Here is a 26,507-nt window from a genome sequence, read left to right as displayed (position 1 = left end):
AAAAATCCAAACCTAGCCTAGCTGAAACCAGGAGAGGTGAATACCTGAACCATGTATATCTAAACATTTGGAAACTTTGCTAGCAGAGTTAACATGATTACAAAGTCTCTTTAGGTTCAGCATATATGAAAAGCAGTAATACAAAGCAGAAAAAAAATTAATAACTTATTTAAAGAAGAAACTACAAAATATTTTTCTTGTGAAGTTCATGCAGTAACAGATTCCCCATGCATGATCCCTCAAAGAGCATGTCTTTATGACATGAATAATGTAAGAGATAAGCAGGACTAATCAAGCTAGAGACACACAATGCCAGTGTAGCTATTCAGTTTCCATTATAGAAATGCATATTTAAAACTTGTTGAATAACCATTAAAAAGTCCACTGTGCCATATAATTATTATTAAATACCCACTGATTTAAATATTTGTCTTTTATGTATTTTTTGTGCTTTTATTTTTAACTTTTATTATTTGGAGTATTACCAAGAGAAATAAAGACAACTGAGGCAGACAACCTCTGCTTCAGCCTTTCCTAGTCATTTGAACTGTCTTTAGATCACTGATAGCCAGATATACATTTAGAATATATTATAATATATTCCAACTTAAACTGTACTCTGATTGATCCTAAACCAAAGGCATAATCAATCAGTATTTCAGTGGACATCTGCCAGATTAGCCATCAATGCTTAAACCACTTTGTCTATTGATCTTCTCCCAAATGCCATGCAATGAAATGGAGCTAACAGTTCTTGGTTCTCTGTTCCTTACACAGACAGATCCCAGTCTTGCAGAAAAGTGAAACAAATAGACCTGTACCATGAAAGCTTTAATTGTGTCTCTATACTCCATAATCTGGACCTGCACTAAGACGACTGAGAATCAATCACCAATACATGATTACTAGTCTGTTTGCTTGCTTCAGAAAAAGAACAGCAGTCAAAGTACTTTACTTGAAGCAAGCAGAGCTAGGTACTTAACAGGCTAATAACAAACAAGACACAAATATTTTCCACAGCTCACTACACAGATTTTAGCAATTAACATCAAAGGAATAAACTATTCAGAGTAATTGAGATGGAGTCATACAAAGTTTGTATTTAAAATATTCTCTAGTAACTGAAGAAAAGTGTTTATTGTTATCACTCTAAGCTACTAAACTTACACACACACATACACAGTTAATGGAATCCACAGGCTACTGATGTGGCACTTTATCAAATTTAGCTGTAATGAAAGATAAATATTACAGGCAATTCACACTTCATGAAAGGATAAAAGTGTCAGTGTATAGGTACCAGTTTTACTGCAGGCCATAATCAGCAAGTAAACGAAAGTGCAAATGTCTAAAAAGTTTATAGCCCTCTATGAACGCCTCATCGTGTCAGGTATTGATTTAGGTTTCCAGAGGACTTTGCCGGTGGTAAACAACATGAGTGTCTGTGAACTTAAAGAACATGTTTTACCTCTGCAAATGCCATGTGTTACTTCTTACCACCTCTAGTTGTCTCAAACTAAATTTTAAGACGCTCCCATTGCTTTAATACAAGGAAATAAATTGTTCCTTACACAACTATTTTCTTCTTAAACAGAGGGCAGTCCAGAGTGAATGTTTCATATTCTCCTCCTTCTCCGCAAATATGGACTCCATATTTCTCAGAGAGCTATCACAAAAGAGAAATTGAAACATGTAAGCATTACACTAAAGAAGTTTATTAAACGTATATTGCTGAAAATCTCAAAAACAGTACATACTCGTTGCTGGCTGGGGTTAAACCACAACATGTACTTTCTAAAAGACTACATATTACAAGGCTGGAAAAACCCAAACATCATACAGTCAGGCCTTGATTTCTTTGTATGCCTACTACAGTGATTAAAAATTACCAGTGTGTTACATTTTAAGTAGAACTGGCACAGTAATATTTAGATGAACAAATTGATTCCTAGTTCTTCTTTCTCAGTGGCCATGAAAGGTCGTTCAGACTTTCATACTTGACTTTCTTTAGCATATCTATTTCACTTGTAGGAGAAACTTTTACTGTGAGTCAACACAAGAAGTAGCACTTCACACAGAAGTATACAATGAACACATTTTTTGACAACAGATTCAGAAACTGTATTCTATGTTTTGGTGAATATTCTTTCAAAAAAAACCTAACAAAACAAATGAGAATTTCCTAAGTCAAAAGCAAAACCTTAAAACAAGATCTAAAGAGAAGCATGTTGTTTCTTTTATAAATTGCACTTAATATACTTTCTAAAACAACATATAGTTATGAATATTCCTGAAGATCTGGATACCTCACTTAAACATATAACTAGATAAACTGAAACATTCAAAATAGGAGACATGACTATCTTAATTCCTGCTTTACAAAGGAGCAGCTGTGGAGCATGAACCAAATTTCTTTTGTTGGAGTAAGGAGTGCATAACTGCTAAGTAGCTCACTCTGCCACTGTTTCAATGTACTGTCTTGACAGATAGTAATCAAGCACCAGATCTGAGCATGGGGACACCCTCTCCTTGTCTGCAGGAGAAATTCATATCCTCAGCAGCAGATTAGATCAGCTTCCAAAGCATCACTGTCACAGTGATTCAAGCCAAGCCTTGTCCAAATTAACATTAAACAAACACCAACATTTTGCTCTAAGAGACTCATAAGAACTTGAACTGTAGTCCTCAACTCCATTGCAAACACCAACATTACTTTTGGAAATACTTATTTAACCTCTTTATGCCTTTCCATAGAGGAACAGAAGCCCATCCATGATGCTTCTGCAGTTGAAGCAGAAATACAGTTCTCCAGAATATCAGAGGGCTAGAAAGTTTATCTGGAGGCTAGAAGATAATTCCAAATCTGGTGTTTCTTTTGAGGCAAACAAGACTGGGTTATTTATACATCATAGATTATATTTTTTACATTGTTACCAGAATATTTGTGTAGCAAGTTTATTACACATATTCAAATAAAATTGTATTTTTATTGTTGAAGCTGAACATAGTTCATGCTACTTTTCAGTTCTCTTTCAAAGGTTTTTATTTAAAAACTTCTAAGAGTGTTTCTAACTTCAGTTACTTAAACCAATGGCCTGAATCATCTTCAGCAGTTATTATACAGAAAAGAAAAATGCTCTTAGAAAACAATAATTCAGTAATTCTTTATGTGAATATTTAGTTGTCTGGTGCTGTAAAATCTTAATCTCTTTAGGAACATAAACATTTTTTAAGTATCTTGTTATGAGAGTTATTTTTAATTTTTCCTTTCACATTTTCTTTCAAAGAAAAGGAGCAAAAGAGAACCTTTAATCAAGTACTCATTAAAAAATTACACTCCTGACATAAAAAGAACTCCATCTGCCCACAATGGCAACAAGGTTTCTGTAGGACAAATACATCAGGAATAATTAATGTTGATGCAACAAGAATGGACAACCTACAAAACAGTTAGTCAAAACCTTTTATTCTTACTCTATTTGAAAAACAAACAAACAAACAACACTAAAGAAAGCCATTAAAAAATTGAAAGAGAGAAAACCAGGAAAGATCTAACTGTAACCTTTCTACAGTGAATACATGGAGTGACTGTTCACAAGTCACTTTCAAAATCGGTAGCTCTGCGTGCAAAGAGTGTCTAGAATAATTATTGGCAACTAACAGTGAATACTCAGAAGATGTAATACTATTTCCTGGCTTTGTTGTGAGAAGTTCTCATTTTCAATGTCACTGGCTTCAACATCATTCTTGACACCAATTACACAAGGTGCTAAAGGGCCTTCAGTTCTCACAAACGTCAAAAGGACCAAAATATATTTAGCAACCCATAGAACAGATCCTTAACATTCATTTAACAAAGTCAGCAATGTCATCAACAGCATCAGAATTTTGCCTAACAATAATTTAGAATATTAACATTATTTGAAGAGTGATTATTTGGGTTTGGAAATTGGATGCTACATTAATAATAATACAACAGCATAGACTCTAAATTTTATGACTGCCAAATCTGCCTTCTAGTTGAGATGAGCCAGAAAACTGCAAATTTACAAATCAAACATAACTAATTACAAGTAATGCAAGTCCATTTCAAACTCCAAAATAAATCTATGATGAAACCATCTTCTAGACTACACGAAGTTTATCTTCAGTACACAATGAGATATTAACAAGTACAATGAGTACATATAAATGAGACACATATAAATGACCAGTCCAAACATTACCTGAAGAACCGTCTCTTCCTATCTTGGGAATGAAACACAAGGATTAAAGCTTCCTTCTTTAACTTTCATAATCAAAGATAAATATTTGAATTCAAGTCCTTCCTTTTTCAAGTAAAGACTTTGTTCCCAGACAGAAATTGTAAGACTTAAACTCTCACATTTACAGAAATGCTCTTTACATCAAGATGTTCTCATCAACTTTTGAAGCAAACATACAAACAAACATTTTCCTATTGCCTACTGGCAGAGCCAGAATTACGGACCAATATTACCATAATGTCCATTTGCCATTCTATTAACGAATTCAAAGGAGAGTGAGGTCACAAACTGAGACATAAGTTGACAGAAAATTCTTTAGTGTAGAAAGCAGAGATTCCTATTACAGAGAAAACATTAGGACATTAAAGCAATTTAATGATTTAGCAATTATCTAACAACCGCTCCCCAGAAATTAACCAAAGACTTATCTATTAGAAAAAATCAATAATTCAAAACCTTTCCTTTTTGCAATGCCCATATCCTGAACAAGTAATATTCATCCCTGCTTAAAGTATGGGTGGCAGATCATCATTGCACTCCTAATTTCAACATTCTGTATGTAATGTGAAAAAAATTGCAAAAAGTTTTTCCCACTCACTAGTCCTACATTTTCCTGCTGCTACTGCAGAAAAAACACCTCATCTTTATGTCAGTAATTACTATAATTTCTTGGTACATATAAACAAATGTAAATCAAAAGACTGAAAATTTAGGTGATAATATATTTTTGAAGTCAAATAACTGAGTGGAGGAAATCAGGGCTGGGTTTATTTGTTGTGGATTTTTTCTAATCAATACTCTTATAATGCCTCAACCAGAATTTTTTTTCCTAAAAACTAGTTCATGTTTATTTCTTATATGTCCAAAAGACTTTTTTGTTTTTTTTGACACATATTTTGTGGCTCTTTATCAAAGACATTGGCATTTTTCTGGGCACTGAAATCATTCAGATACAAAGTGATTTTCAACAAAATTGAAGAACATAGATAACATTACTTAATTCCAAACAGAACTGCAAAAATTCTCACAAGCTTGCACATCACACTAGGGAAAATGCTGTCATGAAATATCCTGCACCTAGCTGAATAAACAACTATGGTAAAGTAACATAAGATGTCAACACAGAACTCAAAAAACAAAAGAGGAAAAAACTATATTAGCAAAAAACCACAACAAGCAAAACAAATTTACTGCAACACTTGAAGTTATTGGTTAGATAACTGAATACAAATCAAAGATCACAGGTATATAAATCCATGGCAGTTTTGGATATGTGCAGTGTTAAACATTAAATCATTATGGTGTTCTATATGGTATGGTCAGAATATTAAATTTTATCTCTCCTTACTGGAAACTGTGAACTCCTTGTTTTCACATTCTGTCTGCCAGAACTTCTGATGCTGAAGACTTGCAAAAGAGTATTTTTCACATCATAAGTCTTTTTCTTCAGTTTATAGTTAATGATTTGGTTTTATTAGGCCTTAAAGCCAACTAAGTAAAAAAAAATGTATTTGTACTGGCTTTGACTTTCATAGCATGCATATGCACAAGCAACAGCCAAATGAACAAATAGTAAGTTGTGCAGTCTTCCCTACAATGGCCTGACAAGCATTGCAAGCAGTGTCAGAATGCCCCATTTGTACACTTTAAGCTAGGCAGTGATTGCTCTGTTGTTGTAGCAATTAAAGATAAAACCTTTAAATGTGGGTTTTGAGAGGTGTTAAACCATGACAGTAATAATTTCAGTGAAACTGAGTAAGTAAGAATTATTTTAATTAAGACATCAAACACGATGATGAATATATGTAATTCACAAAAAATACCTGGTACTTTTGAATTTCATAGTTTATTATTTTCTTTTTAAAATGAATGATGGTGTAATCCAATGCAGAAGAATACTTCTTATTAGAACAATTAAAATTGCAATACTTGCTGCTACAATTTTAAAGAAATCAAGATTGCTGATTCAACTGAGGTGAGCAGTTACCCAGCTGCAACCCCACTGAGGCTGTAACCTGAATTCTGATTACAGAAGCTTTCTGTAAATGTAAAATGTTGAGATGATTTAAAGAAATGAGACAAGTCTTCCAAAAAAAGATAATGAATGGGATTGTATACCAACTGGTTTACATAACAGAGGGCCAGGGAGGAGGAATGGAAGATTTCTGGGCAGATTCTCCAGGTCTGAAGCAACAAGCTTCAAGAACAGACCAACAGCATCTTTTCAGGTAAGGTTATTTGAATGTATTGGACCTTAATTATTCCTTTCCAGCTTTTCCAAGTAGCATTTACCTATCTTCTCCTTTCCATGTAAATTACTGAAAAAAATATGTTAAGATATAATTGCTACATAACTCTATCTTTCAGTAGCAAAGAGATTTTTAAGTTCTGGTTACTTTTTCTTTCTCTTCTGCAAGTTTGCCATATCCTTAACTGTTCCAAAACAAGCTACTTATGAAGCCAGGCTGACCAGTAAATACCCAGATTAACAATGAAAAGTATTACATCACTTTGTGGACATTTGGACAACCTACACTGAAAGTTACATAAAGACCCTTTAAATAGACATGCAATCATTGCGGATATCTAACAGGCTCAAGGACAAGGAATTGTGGTAAACTAGCATTGTCACAGACAATGAAAACATACTTTCAGAACTCTAATTCTTAAAATTTACTTAGCTTGATGTTTGATGCTTCTACATCAAACTCGAAGAAACCTCAAGTACAAAATCTGGTCTTTTTTCTTTTCCCTTGTTGAATGATTTTTCTTTAAATAAATCTACTAGCTCTGCCAACAAGCTTTATCCTGGTTTGAGGACACACAATCCTTTGCACAGAATTAAATACACCTCAGGAATAGACCTCTTATTCCATTTTATAAAGGCCCTACCGTATGCAGGCTAATAGTGTAAATGGTAGGAAACCTGCAAATAGGAATCCTTGGGGAAGTTTTGTATCACCTATGATTTTGTCACTACCATTTCTTGCTGTGAAAGTCTCCAACTTACAATTATTTAGCTTTATCATATTGATATACAAGTTAGTGTTCCTGCAATAGAGGGGTTTCATGCCTTTAGTTTGTTTTAAGGATGGTGACGCCAGATGGTGAACTATGTCAAAAAATATGTTTTTCATATGAAAAGTGCTTAGCAAAGGCTTATGTACAAAGCTAAGTTTTGGGTTAACACCTAATCTATGAAAGTAATTTTTATTAAGTTAATTTTACTGAATTTCTGCCTGTGTTTCTTTTTAACTGCAAGTTTAACTATATGAATATTCTTTAAGTTATACTCACCTCCAAAAGAATAGGCTCCATTTCACCTAGAGTTTTTCCTAGATGTTTATCTGGGTCTAAACCTGCAAAAAACCCAAAAACGTAAAAATATTTCTTACAAAGTACTCTTATGACATCAAGAAATGATCTTGTTTTTTTCTTTCTTTTAAAAATAATATTATGTCTCCCTTAGAAACTCCACATTATCTAAAATAATTAATATCCTAAAGAAAATACACTGAGTCAGAATTTTCCCTAATCTTTGGGCAAATATTTTCCAGGTTTATGGAAAAACAAAGTTAGTTACCATTTCACTACATGTCAAGTGGGAAAGCTTTCCCTTTCTTACAAATTTCACTAACTAGTGAAGTAAAGACACAGGTCCATGGCAATAAAAATACTACAAGGATTTAAGTCAAAAGTTACCTTTGTAGATACCTACTAAATTAAAATACAATTTAATTTTTTTTATAGTTCCTGCAGCTGGAAGGGACACAGACTGTTTTACATAATGACAAGTTCTTTTGCCAAACCACATTCTTTGTGTGTTTAATGCACATATAAAATATAAGATTAAAAACAATGGAGATACAAAGAAAACTCAGACTTACAGAATATATTGAATGCTGAACCTTTTGATCCATCACAAAATATTCTGTATGATGTCTACATTTTTATATATTTTTCTTTGTAAAAATGTAATCCCTATTAACACTTGATAGCTGCTCTAACTTGTTCCTCTGTATTCTGATTTCAACTTCTTGACTTTTTGAGTTTGGCCAGCTAACGGCAGGTAACAGTCACTTCTCAGAATAAATCAAGTAACTGGCAAAAATGAGTAGTGAGATAAAATAATCCAGGAACAACTGTTTCAAAAGCTGACATCTTCAACCAAGTAAATACTCTAGCTGGATTCGGTACAAAGTGGTCAAAAGGTCTTACCATATGAAGCAAATAAGAAAAAACAAAATGATAACTCCTGAGACTGAAGGAACACTGAGATTTTTTTCAGTTATCACATTTTTTACTACTCTTAATTATTGTGGTTTGGACATCTTTTTGTACTGATACAATACTTGTCTATTTTTTCTTACTCTACTGCTTTATACAGTAATAGGTATCATTAAAGAGCTGCCACGAAAATCACTCCATTCAGAAGCAATTTTTAAAATATGTACCTTGCAAAGCACTTTAGATTGTTGATGATGAAAGCTGTTACATAAATGTACAATACACTATTATATAAAGCCATTGCTGAGTTAAAAGAGATAATATATCTCTTAATTTTTACAATCATGATCTTGGTATATTTAAATTCCTGTGAAACTAAAACAACTTAGAGTGAATGAGATTTCAAAACACTAAGAAAGTTTTTAAATATTTCATTAAAGCACATCAAAAAATCCCGTACCATCTAGGGGAATACTTTTAAAACTGCTTAATAATTAAAGTTTAAAAAGACTGAGGTTTTTCCTCCCTCTATTCCTTTTTTGTATTGGTTTATTGCTTTTTATTAAGAGACTAAAAATGTGTGCTAGATATATGATGACAATTTATTCTTGTGGAAATCGTTTTGAAATTTTATTAATTCAATTTCAATAGTTCAAATGGTTCTGGTGATCTCTTCCAGCTTATATCAGGTTAGCATTCTGTCCTTGATTATAATGGGATAGATATTAGGCCAAACAAGCAATTTCTCTTGACGTAAATGAATGAGTACTGCATTACAGTACCATTTCACACATTTCTATTAACACTCTTCCTTTAATATAATTACTTTTCTAAGATAAGCAACCTCTCCTTGATAAAATCAGATTGATTTCCTCTAAATTTAAACCAAGGGATACACTACAAACCTATGAGAAGGGAAAAAATTGTCAGAACCAGACACACTAACATATTACTTTTTTCACAATGTTCTCTTTGGTAATATGGACATATCTTCTGTTCTATCCAGTAATGAATGCAAACCAATAATTTAAAAGAAACCATGATACAAATAGTTTATGAAATACAAATAAATTGCCTATGTATACACTATGGGTAAACTCTTCAGTAATATCCCACACCTACATGAAAATCTGTGAAGTGCAATGTACCCTTCATGTTTCTCAGCAGAATTCTATTTTTTGACAGCTTGCATTTCTTTTGAAACATATTATTGTTTTTCATTTCCAATAGGTTTATATTGTGAGTGAACAGAGACTGTCTGGTAAAGGCATCAGGAACCAATGTAACTTTCAATTTGCAAAACCAGTAATCCACATCTCAAATCTCTACTGCTGTGCATGCACAGATGAAGCTGTATGTCTGTTGCTACAGTTAGTATAATAAAGTATTTGGAACCATACTTAGAAAACATGTTTTTTTTAAATCTATACTTCTATTTGGTACACTTTTCTTTACTGATTCAGATTCTTAAAATGGCTTAGATTAACAAAAAGAACAATGAATTCTAAATTTGCAGCACAAATTTTTCCTCAATGGAACTAGCTATGAAGACAACTGAATGGATGGATAAACCAACAACAAGGTCCAGGGCCTGGATGACTCTATGTAGAATTAAAAAATTAATTAGGAAGGGAACTATAATTTCCAGGACTGACATCTATTTTATTTAACTTACATGTATCAATGGGAGGCAATTATAATTCAATTAAAATATTCACTTTTATTACTTCCCTGACTGACCTTGAAGTTAATGCCTGTTTTATTTAATTGCATCATCTATGAATAAATGTTAACCCTAGAATGTTATGGCCCATTATTTTCAATGCATTTTTAACTCCCCAACGGAACTACATCCATCAATTTATTATGTGCTGCCAAGAGAGCAAATGGGGGTTTATTTCCTTGAGATAGACTAGTACATGATGACCAAAATATCTCAAAAAATTTGATAATTCTGTTCTTAACAGTGCTTAGTAAAAAAAAATTGTGCTTTCACCTCCAGTTTTTAGTTTAGTTTGACTGTAAAATCAGTAAGCAATAGCACAAATGGGATAATTACTTAAAATAATTTCTACTCCATCTTTAATTCTTGATAAATCCACTGACAAGAGCAGAACTCCTTTCTGCAGATATTAACAATGGTTGCAGAATGCTCTTATGCACAGCCACAAGACAAGCGTAGAGAACTGCAGCAATGTCAAGAGATTGGGGCAAAAATTCATGGCTTTGTTCTGTGGTGAAAAAAAGAAAATTACTAAAAGGCATTTCACTACTGCTCAGATATGCAAAGGAACCATATTTCAAATGGTTCACTTTGTAGATATGTATTAGTGAGAATATAGTGAGATGTAGAGCATGAAGCCCTCACTTCAGAGGTAACTACATAATATTACTTGCGTTTATCAAGACCATTAGAAATCCAAGTTACGGTTTCATGGCATTACATTCAGCTAAAAAAAAAAATCCACATTCTAAAGCCTTATCTGACAAACAAGAACATGTTTTATCAATGTTCAGAATTTTAATATCATCTGAATTCTTAAGAAAGTATTTTAAAATAAAAAAAAATCTAATTTTACGTTGTAAAATTTCAAATAAAAATAAATCATAAGTTTTAAGAAATGGTGGTATATAAAGGTCTTCTGAAAGCTACATTGAACCAAATTCTAACCCACAATAGATGAATGCATTGTAAAAGAATCACTATCGCATACCCATCAACAAAGTATGAATTAACCATTATCTGTTGATAATATAGGGAGAAAAAAACTTCAGTGTTTCCTGACTAATCAACCCTACAATTCAAAAACTTAATCTTGTTAATCAGTGACTTCTTCCATAAAATAAGGTTAAAACATATTTCCAAAATTGGTATTATCATATGCTCCTTGAAATACATATCCATAGAATTAGCATAGGCTTATGGAGGAAAAAAAAGAACATATTTTAAAGTTACAGGAACATGAAGTTCTCTTTTTTTTTCTGACTTCTTGAGAAGTAATATTGAGAAGAGTAGTAGCTGCAATCACTATGAATGTCAGGGACTGAGACTTAACTTCTGATGATGTAGGGCTGTATAATGGGCAATAAGGTTTCTGGAAAGATCCTAATCAGCTGCTCACCAAGAGTAGAATTACTTAGAATTTTGAATAAGAAAAGAGGCAATGAAAGACTTTGGTTTTCTAGAAGCAAAACTAGTTTCTTCTTTCTCAGTCTCTTTATCATAAAGAAAACAGAGTTAACAATAAGATCACAGGACCTGTAGCGTAAAGAAATACATATGGAAAGGAAAAGAGTGTAAAGGATAAAGCAACCACCCATCTTAGAACAAGAACAGAGAAAATAGGACTGGTTTTGAAGGTAAATTCCTCTATTTTAAATGTGGCTTTTTTTTTCCTAAGTAAACAATACAAAATCAGAGATTTTCAGATGGTCAGGCACTATTCTTTACACAGTACAGAATACAGGAGAATGTTTCTAATAACACAAGAAAAGCCCTTACACAAGAGCATTAGCTGGAAACATAGCATACTATGTAGGAATGCAGGAATGTTTTATAACCTTCACCAACTAGAAGTGCACATGCCACACAGATATTCTTGAACTGTAAATCTATACCTTAAGTTGCCTTGAGGTAAATTATTCCTGTTGTCATATTTAGCTTTCATTTCTATGAAGAGCTGGGAAGTGAATTTTTTGTCTGGCAGCATAACTTGACAGGTTCATTCTTAACTTCCTCAAAGCTTTCACACATGAAAGGCTGTGTTAACAATGGTGAACCGGATGGATTCCTTGGATTTTCTTTTCCAAAAAAAGTAAAAAAAAAATTTAAAAACTGCTTAACTTTTGTATAGAAGTAATGAAAACTACTGTATCTCTAAAAGATTTGAGAGGAATATACTTCTAATTTATTGTATAGAAGAGGAAAATTAACATGACTTGATTATGCATCTACTTTTGTTTTTTGGTATGTGATAATTTATCCAGTGTGGGAATTCTACAGGGATGGAACCTATAGACATGCTGCAGATATAGTAACTCTTTGCAAGCTAAGTGATACTAAGTGATAAAGTTATAATATAAAGTGATAAAGTTATAAGTTATTAGTCTCAAAGTGGTTTTAGCATATGTTTCCAGTGCACTTTAATTAGGATCTCAGTTTATCTCTTGAACATTATTCAAGTGTGTTCTAAACTAGGTTAGTCTAATGTCATAAATTTTAGAATTCTGAGAGGTAAAACGATCTGAAACTTTTTATCTAATTAATATTATCAGTAATCTCTTGTGATTTATTTTTTTAAACATCAAAATCATTTGTGTTATAGTTAAATCTAGGATCCAAAGCAATTTAGATATATCATTTCAAGAACAGAATCCTCAATATATCTCTGAAGAAATTTTGTACCACTTTATCAGATAACAAGGCAATATTTCAAATCAGATTATTTTACAAAATCACAGAATGGGTCAGGCTGGAAGTGACCACAGTGGATCATCTGCTCCAACCTCCCTGCTCAAGCAGGGTCATCCTAGGGCACATAGCACACGCTTGTGTCCAGATGCTTCTGGAGTATCTCCAGTGAGGGAGACTCCACAACCTCTATGGACAATCTGTTTCAGTGCTTGGTCACTCACACAGCAAAGGATTTCTTCCTCATGTTCAGGTGCAACTTTCTGTGCATCAGCTTCTGGCTGCTGTCTCCTGTCCTATTGCTCAGTACCACTGAGAAGAGCCTGGATCCATTCTCTTTCTTCCCCCACTTCAGACACTTATACACTGAGATAAGTTAGTCATCTCAGTCATTTCTTCTTGAGGCTGAACAGGCCCAGCTCCATCAGCCTTTGCTTGTAAAAGAGATTTTCATATAGTTAAGATTATTTCTGCTTTTGACGTCTCTTACTAAGCTCTTTTTCTTCCACTGTTTTTCAGCTCCAAGTTCTGACTATTCTTCTGTCTTTTTCACTATACCCACACTTTCCTGTTTCACTTAAAATGCCTAATAGTGTGCTCTTAGCCTGCTGCCTCCCTTTAAATTTACCTTTAGATGATGTGATCTCCCCAAACTGCAAAGTGATCTTTCTACTCTTAAGCCATCTCTCTCCTACTTTGTCTGTCTGTGACATCTCCTTGACAAGCACTCAGTAATGTCAGCTCCCAACTACTTTTCTGTTTTCAGCACGTTCTCTTACCCTTCCTTCTAACTCCTGTTATCTGTTATGACAACAACTTCCTTCCCATTTTCCAATGTATAGGTAAGAGTTAGCGAAGAGGGAATCATATTTCTCTCTAACTTGCTTCTAAACTGACTTATGCAAAATCTCATTTCTTCTTTTTCTGTAACACACTTTATTTTCAAGCACTCCTTTATACATTATATATGCACTAAAATCTCTTTCTGAAACTTCTTCTTAACACTGGTAATAAAATATCTGTCATTCATATACAAGCATCCAGGCAAGAACCATTCTAAATGCAAAGATTACTTTCTCATTTTGTTTCCCTAAACTTTCAACTATGATTCAAACTTTTTCTTTAAGTCCATTCCTAGTTATCTTTTCTCTTACTCATCTCTCTTGCATCACATCTTAAATGCCAAGCTAATTTATTTTGACTTCTATTTTCCAGTTTCCATTTATCTGTGTTGATCTTTTCATGTGTGAAACTTTTCTGTCGGGAAAAAAAATGGTCTGAGATAAAATGGCTCTTCTGTTTTTATATGTGCTCCCAAATCTTTTCATGCAATGTCTGGTGAACAAACAGGTGTGGTATCTTTTTTTTTTTTTAATCATAAATAACATGAATTATGGAGATAAATGGGATGGTATACAAATATATTAGAGAACAAGCCTAAAGCAAAAGTGTCAAATGCTCTTAAATTCTAAAGAGCCAACTAAGTTTCAGAAGATTTGTTTGAAAATCCAGTGACACCACTATATGCTATGTAGGGAACAAAATTTAGAAGGGGGAAAAGGCTAATAAGAACATATTTTCCAAATTACATCATAGGTAATTCCTCAAATTTCTAATCTGAAAAAGCATTAAAACTAAAATGAATTAAAAGTGATCAAATGTGTATACAAGATACTACTTTAACACTGCACAAAGATAATTTTTCTAATAGAAGTTTAAGGCTAGTTTTAGAGTACATTATCCCTTACAAAACAGACAAGCATTAAAATTTGACAGAAGTTGAAAAATATTATCAGTCATTTTATCTTTTACTTCAAATTATGATAAAAAGAATAACTTCAAAAATGAAGTGTTTAAAAAGCAGACGTGGCTCTTTGTGATATGTTTTAGTGGTTATAGTGTGTATATATATATATATATATACTATATATAACTATTCAGTTAAAGGCAGGTGTGATGACCTCAGTGTTCTTTTCCAATCTCAATGGTTCTATGGTTCTAAGTGTTTTTCATATTAATAAAACAGAATGCTATCAAAAGCAGATGTTGTGAAGACTGTCACAGATTCTACTTCAGCTTTAGAGTCTGGTAGCTGCCCAAGGAAGAAAGCAATGAAATGATCACCTGTAAATAAGCTGAGCTAGCTAAGAATAATGTCAATGTTTAATTTAGTAAGCAATAAGCAAGTAAACAATACTTACTATACAATATGTAAGAAATCAACTGGGATCTCATACTGATTTCATAAAAAAATGTTATTCAATTCCTTCTGTTATGTTTGTGAATGGTCTGAGAACTTTTAAAAAATATTTGGAGGAAGCAAGTATCTTCCCCTGTGATGACAAGGTCCTTCAATTTCATCTAAATTACATTAAAATTGCTCAGCACTAAAATCTAGACACACATTTTTAAAGAACACCGTTCCTCTCCATTACACAGATTATGTGCTCAGATAAAACTTAAAACCACCAATTTTACTTCAGGATATGATCTGCCATTGCAGCCAACCTAATTTAGTAGTAAGTTTTCTATTGAAAGAAAGAGTTCTGTCCTCCATGCCGCTGTGGTCTCTACAGAGCAAGTTCCCTGCACCCACAAAAAAGCAGATCCTGCTGGATCACCTATATGCAGCCATAAAAACACTGGAGCCCTTACAGGGGCAGAAGCAAGCACAGACTTGTGGTTTAGAAGAGTCATCTAGAAGTTGGATGGAAAGACTGACCTTTTGGCAGCAACTTACTATTAGATCAGTTTATCTGTACTCTAAATTACACCCTTAGGAGCTTAGCCAGGAACTGTGTGGTGCTAGGTCTTTTTTAACATAGTTCTTTACAAGTAAATCTTACCTCTGTGCAAACTAATGGGAGTATGGCTATCAATTTCAGTCAGTCAGGATTTCACTTCTGTACACTAGAGGCATACAAATAAACAGTAACATAGACTCCTAGGTGGCTGGGTTTAAATAATAGATTCATTATACTAAGAAACAATATTCTGTCTTTTTCAACTAAAAACTCATATACAAAACCATACACATCCCTCAGCTATGAGGATAGTGGATACCACGAATACCAGGAGTATGCCAATTCTCTAGACCATGGGAAGCAAGCAACAGTATCTTCTCACACCTATGGAGGTTCAAGTTAAATATATACTACAGACTGCCCATTTTAATGAAGATTAGGATTTCCTAACAGACAAGAGAAGGCAATGGCTTCCTAAGGACTCATTACTCCATTGGGAAATAGCCTGGGTAAGGAATAGCACTAGAAAAAATAGCCCATAGCACTAGAAAATTTAGGTTTCCCCAGACCAAATGATATCAACTTGACCCATGGCTGGGAATGTAGAATGTCTATAAGCACTCATAGCAGCTGGACCTGCAAAGTGAAGAATATAGTAATGAAATAGAAGAGCGTCACTTCATATGTAGGCTGATCAGCCCTGATTCTAAGTTTCAGATTTATTATTGTTCAACAGTTGAACAGTGCTATGGTATCACTTCTTTCCTGTGGTCCCACACAGAGCAGCTAAAAGTTAGAAACATAATTTAATCAGAGTTTTTATTTTTCTAATTAATGTTTCAATTATCTGATCTCATAATAACAACATGGGTTTTTTCCAGGTATTTAATTAAATAATTAAGGATTACTTTATAACCAAACTAGGAAGAAGCTGCAATGTATAAAGCAAATAAATGCATATTAATTCACTAAAAAAGATAGGAATTTGAATTGATATTCTGATTTTGACTCAAATATTGAAGAAGCAATTCCACACAATCCCCCATTCTCAAGGCAACAGTGTGCACTTAGAAAACTTAGTATAAATGCTACTTTTGATACTTCAAGAAAATCAAGAAACATTGTGGAAAAACTACTTGGACTGCATGACATAAAATCAACTTCAAGTATATTCTCACATATATGAGCAATGAAGTTTGTCATGTCTTAAAAAGTATAGAGGTGCTTAAGTTTTAGTATTAATACTTAACAAGATTTAGGTATAGTTAACTATGTAAGTAAACTAAAAGTAAATAAATTTGAACATCAAGTTTTATTAAGGATCATACTGTAAGGAACTCAAAGACTCCTTCCAAATATGTATTCCTTCCTCCTCCTTGCCTCATTTTCACATATGTATTACATCTTGCACTGCAGTGGAAACAATTTGCTTTGTGAGGCAGACTTAAGACCAATATATAAAGTTACTGAGGTTTAAAGTTGAATCTGTTATAGGCATATTCTGCAAGTTAATAAGTATTACTTAATCTGTAAACACAACCAAAAAAGAAGGAGATCAAAAATGCATCTTCTTGTGCTATATTACACAACTGTTCTATTACACAGTACTATATTACAATGTGTCACATGAGCAATGGATATTACTGGAATTTCAGGCACACACATGTTAAAACCAGTCAGTAATATCTCCAATTTTAGCTGTTACTGTGTAACCTCGTTCTGAATTTCTGGATTTCCACTGAAGAGGGGTATATTTCAAAGATGAAAGTATGATATGCCATACAAGCACCTCGAGCAGCAAGAAAATGGCACTGCAGATAAATATTCAAAAGTAGCTTTTATACACATATATATATAGTGCACAGGTTTGCTGCTAGATCATGGAATGCTTTTCTCTCATCATTAAAGCTTCTGAAATACACTCTAAAGGAAAGAAAGCTGATCTACTTATAGATCAACAGAAGGCATGTGAAAAAGGTTGCTAACAATACTTTTTTTGCATATAAGTGAGAGCAATTGGCATCCCATCTGGAAAACTATACTACTCTGAGATAGAAAACTCTTGCCACTGGCAAAGTTTATGGTATTAATTTGTAATGGTGGATTTAGGGAAATGTACTAAACTAATGCTCATTTACTTGCATAATTATGTGTTTTCTACATAAAACGCCAGGCTTTTACCTTGTCAATACCAGCACTGAGTTAATGGAAAACAGGACAAGGAGGGTGTACAAGTATGCCAGTGCTGATGAATGTCAAGCTCGGGTTACAGATTTGCTTCTTGCATTAACAACTATACAAGGTATCACCTAATGCATTACCCTTCAGACTCTTAAATCTGTTATTTTAAATATTTTCATTTCAGTTTAGCTTTGATTATTAATCTAAAAGGCAAAAAGTTAAACTGTATCTTATCTTCTTTGCCACTTGATATGTTAAACAGCCTTCATACCTTAAATCCACTTTAATAAGGCATGCAATTATTAAAGCATTACAGAATGGCCCCAGAGCACAAAAGCTCCATTAAATTTGCTTACATCTAATTACGTCTGCCTGAGGCAGGTGAGAAATTGACTCTGATAAGATCTTTCTTTTACCTGTAGCCAAAAAAATAGAAAGGAAAAATAACTCAGAGTGATTTTCTATCTAATTGCTATCTACAAGTATTTATGGTATTCGCTTTTCCAATGAATAGCCCACAAAGCTCTCTTTGTGCATTTTAAGTTTTTTTAAGACTGTAGAATACAAAAGACATGCTTATCTTGCTTCAGGCATGACAGGTCATCAATGATGTCTATTTGGGAAACAGTTTAATCTATTATTTAAATCATACATTTTCTTTAAAAAAATAATTCTGATGTGAAAACACATGTTACACATGCTTTGTGGACTTTTTTTTTTTTCTTCATGCCAGTATAAGCAACAAACACATTCTATTTTATGGAAATACAACATAAATGTATAAATATACTTTACATGGCCTGAAAACAATAATTTTATAAACTTTTTTTTTTCCCAATTGAAAACCAAGTGTTTTGCAGTAAAAAACATGGCATTCAATTCCTATATATTTGTAACTAACCTCCCAAAATTGAGAAAAATGGTAATAAATTACATTGCTTGTTACTTGTAAATGAATGAGGGCGCATGATATTTCTAATAATTCTAATCCTTCTCTCAGCCCTAGCAGATTCTACAGAACAACAGTGAGACCATCACTGCAACAATTTAAAAACTAGTTAGTAACTATACCAGATAAAGAGGAATAAATAAATAAAATTTTAAAAAATATTTTTAAAAAAATTAAATTAACTCATCCAGTCTAAAGAGATTATAATTCAAATCTTGGTTAACAATGAAGAAGAAATTACTTTATTATAAAGCATTCTTTAAGAGAAAGAGAGATTAGGTATTTGATGGGAAAGTTGCCTAGGAAAACCAGCCATTGGACTTCTAAGGAAAGATTATGCAACACTGCTTTCCAAATATGTATCTTTAACCACTGATGCCAGTTATATGATACAAACAACTGTTTGCTACAGTGGACCACAAATTTAAAGTCAATCCCAAAATAAAAGGTTATTTGATCACATTTTATGCTTAAAAACTCATTTACTACTCTGAAATAGAAAACCACATAGAGGCCTGAAATGAATATATTGTATTATTAACATGTTTATCATGTGCTCCTTCAGCTTTTAGAGCACATCTTCCATAAGCCTTCTCATAAAACTTAATTTGACCTTACCTTTATATTCAAGCAATAAACAGGTTAACTTTTATATTGATTTGCTTCAAGTTTTATAACTTCATCTTATATAGCTGATAATGAAGAGATGTTGATTTTCTGGTATGCTAAGCAACTCCATGTTAAATACCAAAAAAAATTTTAGAGGCAATGATGAATTATTTCTGTTTGCTCTTATGATTTACCAACTCCAAGTCTGCTGTTACACAAAATATTTTGGCCTCATAATTATATCTTGTTTGATATTAACTTGATGTATTTCTATTAAAACTTTCACGGTTGCTTTATAATATTGTCTAGTCACCAGCCTGTATCATCCATAAATGACAATACTGTGAACTGCTGAATTATACATGCATCTTTACTGCAAATCAAAACTAAACCAGAACAAAAAAAATATGAGAGGAATTTAATGACTGTTAGGAAGAACTGCTTTCCAGCTTCTCACATCTCCTTTAAGAATGAATTGCATTCTGTTTAATTAATTATTTAGTCATCACGACTGGTATTGAGCCATTTTTATAATTTTCTTGATATTAACATTTCATATCCTAAAACATGCAAAAGAAGTTCTGTTTTCCTCTGTTATGTAAAAGATTTGTCCATGGAAAATTTCAGTAATCATTGTTCAGAATCTGAATACGTACCGAAAGCTGCCACTTTTATGATTATGGCTTGAACATTAGATGATATCATTTCTTTAAGCAGTATTTCCTGGTTCCAATGCCAGAGGTAAGCTAAAGGCTGAAGATTAAGCCTTCTGCACCTTAAAAAAAACCCACAAATTGGATAAAGACAAGAATTATGCTTTTACACAGTGTTATTAATGTAAATTTTATGAAAATTTATTTTTCATAAATATTATTTATTTATTTTTTATTTTCTTATCTTTAAATATTTTTTCTTCTATAATTTCAAGTACACCACTTTACTATTCATATATTTCACTAAAAGCATTAAGTATAATATATATATTTAAAAAAAAAAAAGAAATAAACTTCTGACCATAATTCGTCTACACAATATGCAACTCACTAAGGTAAACAGATCTGCACAGGAACATAAGTAAAGCCATAATAAAATGTGTTCCTAAACCTTTTGGAACATGAAGCAATTAGCACCTTAGGAAGTCATCACTTTTGTGAACACAGCTAAGGACAAAGTTACTGCTCTGTGATTAATGTGGCACATGTCACTAGTACAACATGCTGAATTTGTTGCTGTGATTTGGATCAACACCCAAGGAAAAGAATCATTCAGGGAAATATATACAGCTTGTGATACAAATTAACAACTTGTTACTGTAAAGTTAATAATTTGTTTTGATACATATCATATATAGACAGCATTTGATACACAGCATTTGATTGGTTATCAAATTAATTAATCACTAATTTGCATTATTGATAGGTTATGTTTCTTTAAATTGTCAAGAATCATCAGTTGGTGAGTAAATGTGTAAGGTCTAGCTCTGAAAAACTTAAACATTTAACTATGGCACTAGTTCAGAGCACTTAAGATTTACATTTATTTGTCAATTATCATGTTTTTTCTAATACATTGACTTTCTCACATATATGGGCATTCCTCCATATGTTAGATAGACCCATTAGTATGACTGTCAAGAATACATAGTTAAATGTATGTTTAATGTTGACATGTAACTGCATAGGTAGCACTCATACAATCTGACTGGTTTTCTTATTACTTTGGTATGTTTTAACGGCGCACTAAGTTTTGTAATAGAACTATTTAGCAGCTCTGAATGTAAATAGTTATTTAGGTGCCTAACTTCACCTATAAAATTACCTGAATTAACTGGGATGGCTCATATGAAACAACCTTATTGGAAGGGCTAAATCTACAAATCAATGTAAAGTATTTTACTACTGAGCAACCTTGGAAATAATCAGGCCTGTTTGAAATACTGTGATTTCCTGTCAATCTTTTAGCTGTGGTAAAGACGTAAAACTCACAATAAACAAAAGTGACCTTTTTTTATCCTACTAGCATGTGAAGCAATTATTAAAATGTTTAAGTAAAAACGAAAAGAAAAAGGAGTTATTTCTGACTGCAATTTATCTATGTAAGCTGTAAAGAAAACAAATGTGCTCTGGAACTTGCTGACGTGAGCTGAGTTGGCATAGCATTAATTTTCCCATTCTTACAGTTCATAAAGGACTCCAGATACTTGCTTTCATCATCAACAAATAATGAATTCATGAAACTATAATTAATTTTTAACACAAGATGGTTTTGCATTTCATCAGACATGTACAGTGAAAATCTTTTTCAGATCAAATATTGGCCTACATAACAGACACAACTATCATTACATAATGCTCTTTTTTAATTAAGACTCTTAAAATAATCACAATCTATATAGACTTTTGTGCACAATTGGAATGACAAATGGAAACTCCTGATTAATAATAACACATTACAGATTTTAAGGAATTAAGGGAAGATATGCACAAAAAGATTCTCTTGTATCTAATTCCTGATAACAAGTCACAGGATATTCCTCTGTATCAAAACACTGGTGAAAAAATAAAAGGGGACTTGATCACAACACTGTAGTCATTGGAAGTGAGTCTCCCATTAAAATCAAAGAACTGAAGCTACTCAACTATTTTTATACCATTTATACCATAGTGTTATACCAAAACTCAAAATATTTTTAACAGTTGAAGAGAGATCTGAAGAGGAATTTAAAACATGTGGTTTCAAGGGGGAAAAAGGGAAGAAAAATATAAGAAAAAAAGAAATGCCTATATTAATGAATATAATGCATTTGGTATCGCAGAACATGAGAAGTCAGGCAACTGTCTCTGCTTTAAATTTGAGTTCGAAAACAGATGACCACTCTCCAGAATGTGTATAATGAAAAAGATCAGTATTTTCTTACACATCTTCCACTCGAACTCTCTGGTAGTCAGAAAGAATGGCTCCCACAGATACACCCTCTACTCCTTCTTTGTCCTGAAATGAAACGTGGAATATCAATGACAGCAGTATATAATGGTTTCAGCTGTAAAGATCCAGTATCTCTGCTTGCAGAATCAACCAAGAATATTTTGTTTTCTGTGTCCAGTACACAGAACAGAACAGGCTGGAATACAATTCTTCCACAGAAGAGAGCAGCTTAGCTGACCTACTACATGGTTACTACTCTAAAGCAGTCTACTTGACTCAAGTCAAGTCATTCTAGAAAAGAAATAACCAAGGGAACCGAAAAGTATCAGACATAACAGAGTATCCTAAAGTTTACCAGACATCCTGAAAATTCCTTCCAGCTTTTCCCTATAAGTGAGGTGTTAGCTATCCTGCCTACAAATAATTATCAGCAACATACATCATACAATTAAATGAATTGTTGGTTCTTCCATGGCACACAGCACAAGAGAGTATAAGATTACTCTTTTCATTTTAAGATGAGAACAAGAAAATTCACAGGAAACTTACTCAACATCATCTTATAAAAATTCTGCTATAAAAAAAGGTTTTCCAAGACACATTTTCTCTGTCTCATTTAAATTACCCAAGCCAAAAAAGAGCACAACAATTTATTTTTTCTTGTAAGCCCACTAAGAATGTAACATTTTGAAATGCACATAGTTCCAGTATTTTGTGAGATCTTGCATTTTTCAAATTGCTTGAGTCCCAATTAATATGCTGAACTTTCTTTTCCTAAATTTTGCTTCATCTAGACCAGTAAAAGTTGTTTTTCTCTTTTAATCAAGGTCAATCGTAACTACACAGCATGATTTACTTCCTGGACCTGTTCCAAATCCTGTGAAGTTTTCAGCAAGATTTTACAACAGAATTTTCAATTATATACCTGTGATGATGCATCCTGCCCCTGCCTTTCTCCTTTGGCCCACTCCATGATCTCAGAACCCCTGCTAAGCCTTGACCAAGCAAGCTGAGCAGTGAACCACCCCTTGACTTTATCAGCTGGATGATGAAGCATTGCTGACTGTACCAGGAGTTTTTGCCTGGTAAAGGTCAGGACAATTCTGACTGCAGCATGCAGATCAGCTGCCCAACCAAAGTGGGGAACAAAGGATAAGTTGCTATCCTTGGCAATTTAGGTAAACCATTTTCCTGAATCATAGCCCAAGTCAAATGGCAGCATTGTTACACATTTCAAAATCAAATCAGTCTTTGCCTGATGTCTGCTGACTTTAAAATTCAGTTCCTGTTTCTTACCAATAAAATTACACAGAAGGTGTTTTATTCAGAATTATAATATAGAGAAAAATTTTATGATTTATGCCTGTCTGGGATATTCTTCCTCTATTCCCTCTAATCTATTAACTTATTCTTTACACTAATTCTCACCTCATATTTGCCCAACAATATTCCTAAGTTATTCACACCCAATATAAATTTCAGATGTAAGAAACTGTATTTATCAGAAGTCCTACATATGGTATTCTAAAAAATACATCAGTATTTAAATTATGTACTTCCCCAAGTCATTAATGAATAGATCCATTAATATTAAGCTTAATGCCAAATCAAATAGTGTTCAGGTTGATGTTTCTCACATATCTAGAAGTAGTGGGAGTGAAAAAAAAAAGTTTTATCTGTCACTTGTTCATTATTCAATGATGGATCCAATAATTATTATCATTATTATTATTACTATTATCCATACTATATTATTTCTGCTTCCCTTTGAGCTTTCTCTGCAGTATTTCAAAGCTCTTTCTAGCATAAAGGTAAATCACAGATACTTCAACTTAACTCACCCATCTACAATAACATTTCTTAAAAAGTTAAGAGAGTTGCTCAAGTACAGTTTTCTTAAATAAATTTGATCAATTGATCCATAAAGCCTTCTTGAATCTTCAAATATATCTAAAATGTATTCTCCGTACTCCTTTATTTCATGTTATTTTAGCAGCCTACTGCTAAAATTGCAGTCCAGTTGCATTCTTTAACATTCTTTTTAAAAAGGTTAGAAAGACGTGTAACAGTCTTGGAAAACATGACTGATGTTAACAAGATAAATACTGTTTGTTTTTATTTTTGCATAAGAATAATAACCCTAGGAATTCCTTCAAAATGTCCTCTGTCACAGTGTGCACACATCAACCAACATGTCCGAAAATATTACCTATATTTTTGTTTATGTTATTAATTCATCACAGTTCTAAGTTACCAGAGGCAAACTATGCCATCAGCTAAGTTCAGTAAATAATGTTTTTGAAGTATCTGATACAAACAAACAGAAGGGTATACAACTGCTGTCTCACAAGCAGATTAATCTCTATGGCCACATAAATACATCAATCACACACAGTTCTCCACATTCTTTTATTACAGAATCATTGAATGGTTGAGTCAAAGGCCCATACAACCTGGCCTTGAACATTTCCAGTGATAGGACATCCACAACTTTCTGAGCAATCTGTTTAGCAACGTATACATTTCTCTTACCTCATCAAAACAAATAAGATGTTTATTATCATCACAATATTTATTACAATGCATTGCAGATCTGTAGTTACCACAGTATTTTTATTGTATTATCTTATATATATTTTCACTATGTACACTCTTCTTTCTCTAACAGTGGGAAATAAATAGGTGGATATTAGAAAGTAACTATAGCATAAACTTCAAAACAAAAGATGGTATCCTCATAATAAACAAATACGGAGTGAAATCTAATTTCACAAATGGACAGATTTACAGAATCTCCTGTTCATCCATGAAGATGGCAACTGACTTGCCCATTACATTTTAACAAGCTCACAGAGCCATAAACATATTTTTTATTCAAGTTCTGACTAAATATATGCATCAGCAAAAATACTTGCTAAGAAAACTCCCTCAAATTAAAAATTAAAGTAGATGGAAGTTGAGACTTAAATGTTCTGTTCTTATATTAATACAGTGCATCTATACTAAATGATCTATTGCACAAACCTTTTTGTTTGGGATTTAAAAAATTCTAGCCGTAAGTCCCAGGAAATTTCATAAACATCCTATGATAAGAGAATTTTAAAAGCCACAGAAGGTCACAAAACATGTCCTAAATGATCTTTGAAACAATGGTCCAAACTTGAAACATGCATCAAGAAGATTAGTCATAGGTTTTGTTTTGAGGTTGTTTGGGTGCTTTTTACTGTACAAATCTAACACATTGAATGTGCATGATTATGAATGCATACATATTTATATATAGATACACACACAAACACAAATATGTACACATGTATGCAATTTATCTTGATGTTAGTAATGCAAAAACAAGACTATTATTGGCGGCTTGCTTACAACTTATGTTAAATATGATTTAAATAATAACACAGAAGATTGTCTGCGCTTATTCTGGTTTATTTCCTCTGATAATGTGTAAGTTTTAATTGTCTTTTTAAATGGCTGTACATCATGTCATTTTGCAGTTGTGGTTAGCATTCATGCTTAAAAAATTCTCACAGGTAGTTATTTATCACCATCTCCCTTTCATTCAGTTCTTCTCATGGTAAAGACCAAATATAAATTTCCACCACTGTCCAAACAATAGCTTCCACAAAGAGAAACACCAATAAATGTAATATATGCTTTGAAATGGGAGAACTAATTATTATACCTACATTCCATGAAATGGAATAAATTCAATCCCCCTATTTTGTCCAGTTCAACAAATTAAGGCTGGATTGGTGCAAATTCAAGAAATAAGAAGACTTGAAACGAAGAAAGATGGAGTATGAGATAAAACAGAAAAAAAAAATTTTGGTCTAATAACCTCCATAAACTCAACAGACAAAATTTACATAAAGCCTTGTCCCATAGCATATTTAAGCTCAGCAGTTGAAGCATGCAAGGAGTACTAACTGAAAGCTACTTTTTCCCTGGACTTAGTCTTTGGTATTGAAAGAGTTATTGGACACCTTGCAAACAGATAGCATTTTGTTTGACTAAGAGTTGATCATTGTTAGCAGAGAATCCATCCCAGAATCAATAGTGCCTTCACTTTTAATGTCGAATCTGATCAGGTTTGGTACCATTAAAAGCATGTTCACAAAACTGCACTCAGCAAGGGTAAATAAAGCTGACATCTAGCAGGCAAATATCAGAGATCTGCACTCAACTCA

General features: G+C 32.9%; 1 protein-coding gene across 4 annotated transcripts in view; it reads right to left on the bottom strand.

Annotated features, from left to right (window-relative positions):
• Positions 1-26,507, bottom strand: part of DPH6 (diphthamine biosynthesis 6) — a 195,303-nt gene that overhangs the window by 129,254 nt on the left and 39,542 nt on the right. For 3 of the 4 annotated variants that reach the window (XM_058827198.1, XM_058827189.1, XM_058827217.1), the window contains 4 exons: positions 22,304-22,377; positions 20,043-20,161; positions 7,563-7,624; positions 1,572-1,666 (listed from right to left, as the gene is read on the bottom strand). In XM_058827198.1, coding sequence (XP_058683181.1) covers positions 1,572-1,666; positions 7,563-7,624; positions 20,043-20,161; positions 22,304-22,377 — 350 coding nt within the window. The remainder of the gene's footprint in view (positions 1-1,571; positions 1,667-7,562; positions 7,625-20,042; positions 20,162-22,303; positions 22,378-26,507) is intronic. The other variant, XM_058827208.1, reaches the window with a different exon arrangement.

Source organism: Poecile atricapillus, chromosome 1 (assembly GCF_030490865.1).
Source record: "Poecile atricapillus isolate bPoeAtr1 chromosome 1, bPoeAtr1.hap1, whole genome shotgun sequence".
In the NCBI taxonomy this organism is placed as follows: Eukaryota; Metazoa; Chordata; class Aves; order Passeriformes; family Paridae; genus Poecile; species Poecile atricapillus.
This window is presented reverse-complemented; position numbering and strand designations above follow the sequence as displayed.